The sequence below is a fragment of the Lissotriton vulgaris genome, chromosome 1_2 (genome assembly GCF_964263255.1).
Source record: "Lissotriton vulgaris chromosome 1_2, aLisVul1.2, whole genome shotgun sequence".
NCBI classification, from domain to species: domain Eukaryota; kingdom Metazoa; phylum Chordata; class Amphibia; order Caudata; family Salamandridae; genus Lissotriton; species Lissotriton vulgaris.
In genome coordinates, this window is record NC_141686.1 from 322,865,723 (window position 1) to 322,877,889 (window position 12,167).

The following is a 12,167-nucleotide window of genomic DNA, read 5'->3' on the forward strand; positions in this document are numbered from 1 at the left end:
CTCTAGACACTTTCCTTACGCAGTAGCACTTCACTCACAGGTCTCGAAGAATGCCATACCCCTCTGTTGAGGGTAAAACGGTAGAAACATGTTGATCTTCTGTTGTGACACAATGAAGCAGCACTAATTAAATTCCTGCTGTGTCTTGTTCTTGTTGATCAGCTGTGTATTCGCTTATAGTCTGTGGGGTGCTAATTCTAAAGCACAACATGTGCTGACATTTCTTGGCTTGTTACACCCAGTGTAGTGTCCAAGTGTTGGCATCCAGTCCATGGCTCCCCACATTCCCCTGGTTGTCCCTCTGTCATCTCTCTGTGCTCCAGACCTGTTCTAAGATTGGATGTTCTTCTCACCCCATCATAGGTGCCACCGAGCTGACTGGGAGCACAAACCTCATCACCCACTTTAGCCTGGAGCACGCCTTCATGAAGTTCTGTGGGAAGAAGGTGAAGGAAAAGCTGAGCAACTTCTTGCCTGACCTCCCAGGTGAGCCCAGGGCTTGAGGACTTCCCGTGTAGGAGCTACTGTTAGAGGGAGGGATGCTGGGCGAGGCTGGCAGGAGCAATGGTTGGAGGGAGGGACGCTGAGCCTGGCCAGCAGGAGCTACCGTTGGAGGGAGGGAGGCTGGGCCTGGCTGGCAGGAGCTACCATTTGAGGGAGGGATGCTGGGCCTAGCTGGCAGCAGCTACCATTTGAGGGAGGGAGGCTGGGCCTGGCTGGCAGGAGCTACCGTTGGAGGGAGGGAAGCTGGGCCTGGCTGGCAGGAGCTACCGTTGGAGGGAGGGAAGCTGGGCCTGGCTGGCAGGAGCTACCGTTGGAGGGAGAGCCGCGGGCCTGGCCAGCGGGAACCCTGTGTTTATCAGCGCACAGTGGGCATTAAAGAGGCTCTTGTATAACAAACCGCGTTCTTATCCGGGACTTAGGCCCTGTGACTCCATTAAATGTTCTTTCAGGGGAAATAGAAATGCAATGAATTGTTGATGTAGAACAAAATAATCTGGGACTGTTCTACACACTGATTACTTGTATTCATATTAGCAAGTGGTATTTGAGGGAGCACCGGGAGAGCGGCTTCGGGAAGGTTCATGAACCGGTGATACCTCCACAGGAAGAGGGTTGCTGCAGAGGTATTGATGTCTGTATTACCTCTTTATTTTTCAATCCTGTACAGGTACGATTGACATGCCAGGATCGCATGATAACAGCAGCCTCCGTTCCCTGATTGAGAAACCTCCCATCTGTGGGAACTCCTTCAATCCACTGACGGGGACCATGCTGACCGGCTTCCGGCTTCACCCAGGCCCGGTAAGGATGAACAGGTTCATCCCTGAAGTAGCCACTGGTTCTTTTCACATGCTTAAGCCACCTTTACTGGGGGTATTTTCCAGGGGGAAGATTACTCGGCTCCTGGGGTAGAGTAAGTGCCATGAAGCAGGTGAGCGCAGCAGTGAATTCACATGCCAATGGATGCAGTATTAATCACAGCACCTGCTACCTTATGGTTTATAGCAAAAACTGGACATACGGTGGCCACTGATGAGTTGCATTTCACCAGACTTGTAGCTAAATTGGGGCCCACCAATGCCCTCTGTGCAGCTGGATCATGGTGTGGGCGCAGCACGTGTCAAACCTGTTACTGCAGATGACTGCCATCTTGACAGTAAAGTAACATTAAGATGTCCCCTATGGTATTCTATCAATTCAAGCTGTCCTCTTACATACACTCATACGTGCCCCCACGTCCGTAAAGAAGGGGGGACAGATGGGTTGTGTAACTGCGGTTAACAGGAGTCTCCTGACCGCGCCTGCACAAAAGGCATAACCGCGCCTAAGAATCTTACCTCTGGACCGCTTGCGGAATTTTCAGACGCGGTGCGTCGTAGGCCAAACTGTGGATATAGAGTACACCAAAAGGAGGACACTTAAGCAAGGAGGGGTTAGGGAGCCGCAAGAGACCTGCTGCCGTGCCTAGTATAACCGAGGAACCGAGGAAGCCAGCTCTAATAGGGCCCAATGCCAGCAGGATTCTGAAAAAGGGGGCCATGTCGCTCTGGAGGTCGGGGCTACACACCACCTCTACCAGGGAGGGGAGTGGGTTGTGTGTCAGTCCTGAATATAATCCCAGGGTGTCCCAATGTTTGCGACCATCTCCTGCAACTTCGATCCATCGCAATTTATGAGCATGTATCATTAAAATATATGATTATAGGTAACACCAAAATGCACAATATAAAAACAATATTCAAAGAGAAAAAAGTTGTACCTCCCTTCAGTTTATATAGGTTATTCATATAATATCGTTGGGGACCACACCTAATCTTGCAATATTATAAAATATACTTCTGTACAAATATTTCTCTCTGCGTCCTTTGATGGAAATTTTGAAGGACGTCCCGATTGATTTACACATGTATGATCATCCCGCTAACAGCTACCTTTGAAGGAAATTTTGAAGGACGTCCCGATTGATTTATACACGTATGATAATCCCGCTACCAAGTATCAGTAAATATTGGCGCTTTCTAAGGAGAATGCTGAGAGAAATATACGTACCAGACGTACACTTTATACCGCTGGCAGATTGTGTGGTCCCCAACGATATTCTATGTAAAACCTATATAAACTGAAGGGAGGTATACACTTAACTTGGATTACGGTGTACAGAAATGGATGAATCCCACTGTTGAAGCTTTGAAGCATCTAGACATCCTCTAACTATAGGATTGGCTTATTCCTTCATTAATCCTAGGACAACAGGAGGTGTTAACAGAACCCCAGGGATAAATCAAATCAATACAATGTACATGTAACTATACATGAACCACAATTCTATTTTAAATTCAACAATACTGTTTTTTAACCCCTTCCATGCTGATGACGGCCCCCATCCTTCATGCATTACGGTGCTCGTGACGGCTGGGGGCCGTCATAAAGCCATTGATTCTTTAAAAGCCTAGCACACGAGCAAAATCGGCCCAGCATGGAAGGGGTTAACTTGTGAGTTTGTCCGGAAAAAAGTGGTGTCAACCAATCTCATCCCACGAAAACACTGCATCAACAACTTTTTTTCACTTTGAATATTGTTTTTATATTGTGAATTTGGTGTTATCTATAATCATATATTTTAATGATATATGCTCATAAATTGCGATGGAGCAACAGTAATGACTTGGTACATAAAGAAATATATTGTATTTGGTGTCATACAAGTTAAGCCATATCTATGTGAATGAGACAGTGATATAAAAGTTTGCTTCTTCCTCTTATGGAATTGCATGTGTTTTTAATGAAATTGCTTTTCTGAACTTTTTATGGTGTATAAAACGAAAAAAAAGTGAATATATATATATATATATATATTTTTAAATAAAGGAGATATTTTTGTACTGTCAACAAGGCATTTAGTCTGTATGTGGGGCAAGTATGAGTGGATGTGTATGTAAGAGGACAGCTTGATTTGATAGAATACCACCGGGAACATCTTTTTGTTACTTGTCTCAACCCCTTTTCTTTTGTGTGCGATGGGTCTCTCTCTCTTGTTTTTTGGAATCTTGGCATTAAAGACATCGCCTGCTTTTGATCCACTCAGGGGCTGGGATTCTAAGACACCATGATCTTCCCTCTTAGCCGCCATTCTAGAAGAGAGGCCACCCCCTGGTTCACAGTCTTATGGTGGTTTGCATAGATTGCCATGTAGTTGTGGGTCTTTTGATATGAGTGCTGCTCTATTTGTCGCTTTGCTTCAGTTGCGTGCTGGAACGGATTTGCTGTCACTCTAGTAGGTGAGGGTAGCTTGAGAGAGATTGGCTGCTGCTAGATTTTTACTGTCACTCTAGAAGGAGAGGGCGGCTTGATAGAGCCTGGCTCCTGTTGGACTCTGCATGGAGTCAAGGGAAAGGGTTTTTCAGATGCCCTAAACATATGCTCTTTCCTCCATTTAGTAATGGAGGTAGCACTGGCCCCCTGCGTTGTTCCTTTCTTTCACTCATTTGCTATGTCTGCTTTATGTTTTTTTCTAGTTGCCAGAGCAGTGTCGCTTGATGCACATCCAGCCCCCAAAGAAAAAGAGTAAACACAAGCACAAGCAGAGCCGAACGCAGGACCCTGTGCCACCAGGTAATCTGAGGAGCAGACCCTATGGATCTTTATTGATTTCCACCTTCTCTGTTCATGATTACCTCGGGAGAAGGCGGATAAAGCACAAGCGCACAGAGATGGACACATGTTTGCCTGTTAAACACTAGCCCTTCATCCTGAACTCCATGGAGGACCAGTCATTCAAAGGTGTTCCATTTCTAAGGGCCTTGTAATGTGAATGAAGGTTGAGCAGCGTGTGTGATGCAATGGATAAGCGACGGTCCAGCCAGGGCTGGAGACTCCTCAGTGAGCTGGATTAAGTCTTAGTTTGCTCAGTGTGCTGGTAAATGGAGTCCAGTCTGAGAGTGAAGGTGATGGACGGGTGGCCACGGGGCTCAGCTTTCAGTCAGCTCTCCTCTACGCTTTCATATTTGAGTCTGGTAATGCTGGTCTGTGAATGAAGCAGAAATGTGAGAGGGTTGAACACCCCAGAGAAGAGGAAGAATTGAGCAATGTAATGAGGGTGGAAAGTGGTCTGAGAAGCAGCGGCCTGGACACAACGCAGAGCTGTTTACCTAAGCAGATCACCTCTAGGATATTGCAGTATGGATTAGAAAATGTTGTGGCATTTTTGCAGTACTTTATCTAGATATTTTAATGTATATTTAACATTTTTTTTAAAAATGCCATTTGGGCCCACCACTGCCCCATGGGCGGCAAGCCCTAAACATAAAAAAAGCACTTTGTGCCCGCCACATGCCCAAAACTCAATCTATCCTCTACCTCAACTGACTCATCTCAAACCTCATTCTACTATTTCCAATGCACTACCCTATTTTTCACCCTACACCTCTATCAATGTATCCTCTACCTCATCCCAAACCCCATAACACTACTATAATCCTCAAAATAACCCTTTCTGGACTCCTCCCTACTCTAACCCTCCTTGCATCATCTCAGACCTCTTTACTATTCAGATCCCCAAAATTAAGCCTTTCTAAACCCTTCCCTCTGACTCTTCCCCCTTCACCTACCTTTTACTCATCCCAGCCTTCCTCCTACTGCTATGAGCTCCCCAAAGAACATTCTAAATCCTCCCCTCTTCTCTCCTGCCACTGTTCTCTTCAATACAAATACCTGACTAATTTGAGTGGTGTGTATCTTACTTTCATATTTCACTATACTAATTCACCACTAATCCTTAATGGGTTCCGGAGTAATGTGCTATTCACTAAAAAAGCTCTTCAACGCCTCGTCGGGAGTAGTAAGCGCTACATAAATGCAATTACAATACAATAAAAAGTAATGCCCTCCCTGGGCCAGCTACCCACGTGTCAGCTGGGGGACATTAACGTTTATCAAGTTTTGAGCCCGTCGCCCACACTGCACGCGGTGGGCCCAATGGGCATGCATTCTTTAAAATGATTAGGGCCTGGGTCCAAGTTGCCCTATTGGCAGCAGGCCGAAAACTTGACTAGTTACTGCCCCTCGGGTGCCTTGTGCGCAGCTGGCCCAGGGGAGCATTTATTTCCATCAAGTTTTAGACCCTCCACCCGCAGGGCATGAGGCGGTCCGAGGGGGGCATTTATTTTTTAGAATGTTTATGGCTCATGGGGAACTCAGCAGGCCAGGGGGCATAGTCATCGTGGCCCTAAGGAATGCAGGAAGCCTTCCTTGTATTGGCCCAGTGGCGACCGCTCTCCCAATACAAGGAGGGTCGATTTTCTCCAATTTCAACCGCAAGATTCTGGAGGGTCTACTTAAGACACAGAACTAGAAAGCAGCAGCACAGGGTGAAAGTTCAGTGTTCCAAGGTCTTGATGTTAGAATGGATACACATAGGTTTATGCACAGAACATCAAAATGAATGGTGAAAAGGTAAAATCCAAAGACAGAAAAAGATTGTTATGGTGTTTACTTTTCTGTATATAGAATGAGGCTTTTTTTTTTTAAAAAAATATTTTTTTATTTTTCCATCAACATCAGATTTACAGATTCATAATACATTGCCAGAGAAACAGAAACAAACAAAAACATTTTTTTAAAAAATGTATCTTACAATTCAGAAAGCATTATCAATAGGTTTAAAACAAATAAAGTATATTTTTTTTCCAAAAACACACAAAGGGCTTTAGACTGGGTAAAATAGGCTAACAAATGGGAAAAAATTGTCTCAGAATTAATAGAAAGCCATCATTAAGAAATATCTTATAATCTTAATTGCGTCTGACTTTCCCCTTAATTCGTCTTAAATCTCTCCCAGTCTCCTTTTCCATTCAATTATTGGGGCTCATATCCTCCGACCGGCCTTTTTTTTCCCTCCCTCTTTTTTCATATAGGGCCATTTCTAAGACATATATCGCCAGTACACGTGAGATCCATTGCTGTAATGTTGGGGGGTTACGATCCTTCCAGAGTGTGGCTATGCATAATCTGCTAAGGGTCATAGCTAAATACAGAAACTCGTGGTGAAGAACATCTACACCCGCCCTCACTACACCCAAAATCATAACTTCATCTGTCAAAGTTAAATGTATCCCCAGAGAGTCGGCAAAAAATGGTTCCAAAGATTTTTTTATATACATCCAAAGAGTGGCATGATGCAAACATGTGTATAGTATCTGCTTGCGTGGATTGGCATCTCGGACAGATTCCCCCGCTATTTCCCCCCCACTGCGCTATTTTATGAGGAGTGTAGTAAAGTTCAAACAAAGTCTTGTAGTGTTGAGATTGTAAATTTGCCACAAGACCGAATTTGATAGTTTTAATGACTTCTCTGCCTCATTTCCTGTTAGACCTAATTTGTTTCTCCACTTCTCGTACATTCTTTCGCAATCATCCTTTTTATTTTTACAAATTTCTTTGTATAATTGCGAGATGGAGGTTCCCCCTTCATCCCTTACACATTCCAGCAATTCGATTCTTTGAAAATTCATGTCTCCTCCCTGTTTCTGTATCAGAACTGACCTCACTTGTAGGTACTTAAAGAAGTTTCTAAGCCCTAGGTTATATAAGCGTTGTGCCTGCTCAAAAGAGATCAGACCGGTTGCCCCTATAAGGTTCCCGATAGTTTTAACCCCTAATACATCCCAGCCCTTCATAACTGGGCCGTGAAATACCCCCGGCAGTGATGGGTTCCCATACAGAGGGGTATAATAGTTCATTCTCCGTAGTTTTAATTTTCTCCTTATCCCAGACCAGACTGATCTTGCGGCCACCAAGGTCTTAAACCTTACTTTTTTGTGATAGCTCCTCTCCTCATATGTGAGTAACCATTGGTTAGAGTTTTTCACTACTAATTCATATACGTCTGGGACACCATCTCTACCTCTCCATCTGTCTAAAACGCTCCCCCCCCCCCCCCCCCCAGCATACCTTTGATGTATTGTAGGACCGTTGCCCAGTAATAGGTCTTAAAGTCTGGTAGCGCGAGCCCACCTCTTTCTCTTGGGAGTGACAGAAATTTTTGGCTGCGGCCTGTTTTACCCTTGGCCCAAATAAATCTATTTGTCACCTTTTCTAGCTCCCTGAACCAGCTATTATTAAAGATCAGAGATGTGTCCTTGCCCCTGCCCCAGATGACGGAATGAGGCGTTCTTTTTAAAGCATTTTACTGCTAAGGATAATGTGGTCCTGTTGTGGCCCACTGCAGCTGCCATGCTTTTTACCCCTGGTTCTTGCAGCTGGAGAGCATGACTTTTGTCAGGGATCGCAGAGCCTGCAGTGTTTGAGTCTGCACTCCTGTTCACCTCCCGAGCATTCTGTTTCATCCGGGATGGTGAACCCTGCCGTTATGTGGTCTGCACTCCTTTTCACCTCCTGAGCATTCTGTTTCATCAGGGATGGTGAACCCTGCAGTGCTAGTCTGCACTCCTTTTCACCTCCCAAGCATTCGGTTTCATCCGGGATGGTGAACTCTGCAGTGCTGTGGTCTGCACTCCTGTGACCTGGGCTTGCTTATTTCAGCAGGGATGGCAGAGCCTGCACAGCTCTGGTCTGCACTCATGTGACCTCCTGAGCTTGCTTATTTCAGCAGTGATGGCAGAACCTGCACAGCTCTGGTTGACCTCCTGAGCTTGCTTATTTCATCATGGATGATGGAACCTGCACAGCTGTTGTCTGCACTCCCTGGGAGCACCTGAACTTGCTTGTACAGCTAGAGATATACTGCTCGCGTCCACTAGGACCGACAACTGCAGTTTGTTGAAGAAATGTGAGATGGAATACACATTTGTTAATGACTTGAAGAAGAAAATAAACAGCAGTTCATGGCTGCTGCAACAGGAGGAACAAGTGAAATATCTGAATGTAATAGAGGCCCGAGGTCTGAACCTTCAATACTGGGGTTAGGCTGGTTCCCTGGGAGTCCCAAAAGATTTTGGCATTAAGTGAGAAATACCGTCCTCACTCGCACTGACTTAAACCAGTTCAACTTCCAACATGTTTTTAGTTCATCCAGGCTCGAATCTAGTTAAAGTGGGATTGTAAGTGAGAGGCGATGATGTTGGGTCTCCATGAAGTGAATACCTGTAGAACTCAACACTGCCTAGTCGAAGAGGGGAGAACTGTCATACGTTACACACCAGGTTGCAGGTACAGGTCCTCTGTCGTCCTACCAAGTAAAGGCTTCTAAAGCACTTTTGAGAATGGACATGTGACTCATTAAAACTTTTTATGATGGGGAACGGGAAATCATGTACAAGATCTGTCATCACTGTGAATGTCTCTAGCAGGGGCTTTATCTGGAGTATTGTTTCCTGGTCTGAGGAGCCCATCTCTATAAAATGAAGTGACCGGTTCTGCTTAGCTTCACTCCTTTAATAGCGAGCACTACAAGTGGGGCCCAAAAAACTGCAAAAGCAGAGGAATAATGGCGGTATGTTAAGGACTGTCAAACGTGATTATCTTAATATGTCTTTCCTATGAACCTTTTCCCCAGAGACACCCTCAGACTCTGATCACAAGAAGAAAAAAAAGAAGAAAGAGGAAGATCCAGAGCGGAAGAAGAAGAAAAAGGAAAAAAAGAAAAAAAAGGTGAGCGGAGAAAATGTTGACATCTCAAGACTACCTTAAAATAAAATACAGCATTGGTTACTTTCTAGTCCATGACGTGGGGTAGGACACGTCATCTGGGGCAGGGGCGAGGACACATCTCTGATCTTTTGCCCTGCAGACGTCCACTGGAAGCATTGTTGCCTCAAATCTGGCTTATCTACCTGTGGAATATTGTGTTTTGATTTCACTTGCTTGTACGTGATGAACCTGTTGGTTCTTCTCCGTATTTGCCCAATGAGTCTTCTCCTTGTGTGACAAGTGTCTTCAGACATGGTTGTTGGCTGTCTGAGAATGGTCCTCCTACAAAGTAAAACAATGTAGTTTACGCCAGTCTGTCTACACGCGCTCCTGGTAATAATGGCTGTTGAATCACACATTCGGCTTCCAACACATTCTCCTATTGTAGGTCGCTTTGTCTGTCGCGTGTATTGGCTGGAACTCTCACTTCCGGTATCAGTTGCTTCTTTTGTCTACCACAATATCTTGGGGGGGACAGATCCTTCCTGTCACTTAAATTGTCCCTGTCTCCATGACAGTTGTGCTCTATTGGTGAGCTCTTATTTCCACCCTGGATCGCCGACCAATTATCCTCTTGTGGTCACTTGTTATTTCCACCCTGGATCAGAGGCCAGGGTCCTATACCAGGTCCCCATTTCCACGTGCCTTCCTAAAGGGGTGCTGCATGAGGGTCTTTCAGAGAGTTACACTCCCACGTTTCAACTTGTTTTCCTGATGCGGATCCTGCAGTAAGATTGCTCTGCTAGTCCCATATTTCCTGTTATGTTTTCCTGATGTGGGTTGTCTGGGTTAATCACTTTCGTAGTTATCATCTCCCTGTGCTACCCATGTCCTGAGAAGACCCTGTTCAGTCTTGTTATCCTGTGTATAACCCTGTTGAGCGCATGTTTATGGCAATGTCTCTGTTTTCACTGAACGAAGCTCAGTATTTAACAAGTACCCAGATTCCCTCTTCAGCTGCCTCTTGCTAATGTGTGTTCTGCGGGTCACCTAATAACTACCTCCACTTGCCACATTGATCCTAAGTTGACTCCTCCAGGCTCCAGATGGTTTTTTCCTCCAGCTTGTGTTTCATCAAAGACAAAGGCCTGCCGTGTGCTCTTGGTCAGACACAATAGCAACACTAAACTTAATTACATATCTTTTTATTTCCTGCAGAACCGTCACAGCCCGGATCACCCTGGTGTTGGAAGCTCTCAGGCCAGCAGCAACAGCAGCCTTCGATAGAAGTTCTGTGAAAGGGCGCACTCTGGCAAAAAGATGGTTGAAACGGGCACCATTCTATCATCCTTAGCTTGTGCCCTACCTGGAGGGAGCGTGTAAAGTGGAGACTCCCATTGGCCAACCTTGGTGCTATTGATGACTTGAGCCTTGTTCAGGAACTGTGAGTTTCAGACCTGTACTTGGACAACCTGTGTATGCAGAACGAGTTTTGCTTTAACCTGCCAAGATGATCTACGTTCTTCCTCGTGAGTTGGTGAATTCTAGGTGGCTTTGGACTTGTGTACAGCGTGTGAACGAAGTTTACAAACTGACTGCCTGGAAGCTAGCCATCCATCCTGGAGTATTTTAGGCTATCCTAAATTTAGCACAATATATTGAAATGACAAAAGCAACATTCTAGCCACTTGACTAGGAATTTCCAGGGGCTCCTAAACCACAGCATGGACCTAGGGCTTGAAAGTACAAACCTCTAAACTGTCTGTAGCCAAATCACCTAAATTCCAGGGTGTTTAGAACTAGTCCTGTGCATATAGCGTATGAACCAGGCTTTCAAACATGGTCACATTCTACAACTAGTCGTTTTCATTAGAGAGATCTAGACCAATGACTGGTTGATCGGCCTCGGCAGAGAGTTCAAACCATGGATGCAAAGGTATAGACCGACCTAACCCCACTGTTCGAAGAATTCCATGGGTTGTTGGAACTGTACGTAAATGTGTGCGTTGAGACTATAAATGGCAAGGCTGTGTACATACCCATCCTGTTTGTGAGTCCTGGGGGGATCATAGACATCTGCATGGTTGTGTAAGGAGCATGGTTCCTGCGCTCCATCGCAAGTATCCAGCTTGTCTGCAGACAAGATTGGTAATCGCAGGGGGTATTTCAAGGACACAGACCCACCGATAACCTCCACAAAGGCGCAAACTTGTTTTTACAGACCGAAAGACTGCCTGCATGTATGGATGTGGAACTCCCATGGATTCAGACATGTACATTGGCCTGTGCACAATGAAAGAGTGCAAGCCTTCGTTGCGAACATTGAGGCTGACTGGATTTGGCATTGGAGATTTCAGGGGTCTCGGAAATGACTGGAATTCCATTCTAAAAATCTGAGCCAATAGCTCTGCCTCTGTTTCTTTTGAAATGTATAATTTGTTTGTAATGGAACAAAGGTTTGATTATCACATCAGCCTTATGTTTTGGTTATTTATGTTTATAAAACATTATCCTATTTTTATTTTTGTGTATTTTAAATAAATACAATGGCAAGCCTATACTGTTTACCTCATCTTTACTACATTGGAGGCTTTGTTCTTCTCCGTCACAGGCCTTCTAATCCAAGATTCATGTTGAGTGCTTTGCTGGGCAAGATTTTGCAACGGATACAGAAAAAAAACAGATACATGGGGCAGTGATCTATTACTATAGGGCATATTGTTTGTTTTCTAGGGATCAGTGAAACAACCAGTGGGTGAATTTATTATGAAATGCAGGTAAGTGCAGGTGTTTGATTAATAACCAATTTCTGTTGCAAGCCATGTGCTAAACGGTTTTCCTTGATTCTTGCTAAAAGTCAGTTTATCTGCGACATGAGTAGCTCTTCACCAGAGACATATCTTTATTTGCTTCAAAGCTTTCCGCTACTTCCTTTCCCATGTCTGTACAAAGACTGAAGCCAGAGGTTCAGTAATGTTCGCCTGTCAATGGATTGTATTCTTGGAATCAGTGGATCTAGAACACAGACGTCACTCTGGTCTTGCGATGGGTGCGTTCACCTCCCTTCATGGCAAAGT

At 44.9% G+C, this 12,167-nt stretch overlaps 1 protein-coding gene across 1 annotated transcript in view; it reads left to right on the forward strand.

Annotated features, from left to right (window-relative positions):
* The window catches only part of MED19 (mediator complex subunit 19), a 32,543-nt gene extending 20,895 nt beyond the window's left edge, over window positions 1-11,648 (forward strand). Inside the window, exons 2-6 of the mRNA XM_086953379.1 lie at window positions 364-486; window positions 1,172-1,305; window positions 4,020-4,116; window positions 9,017-9,111; window positions 10,309-11,648. Of these exons, the coding sequence (XP_086809505.1) occupies window positions 364-486; window positions 1,172-1,305; window positions 4,020-4,116; window positions 9,017-9,111; window positions 10,309-10,377 (518 nt within the window). The 3' untranslated portion in view covers window positions 10,378-11,648. The remainder of the gene's footprint in view (window positions 1-363; window positions 487-1,171; window positions 1,306-4,019; window positions 4,117-9,016; window positions 9,112-10,308) is intronic.
* The last annotated feature ends 519 nt before the right edge of the window (window positions 11,649-12,167 follow it).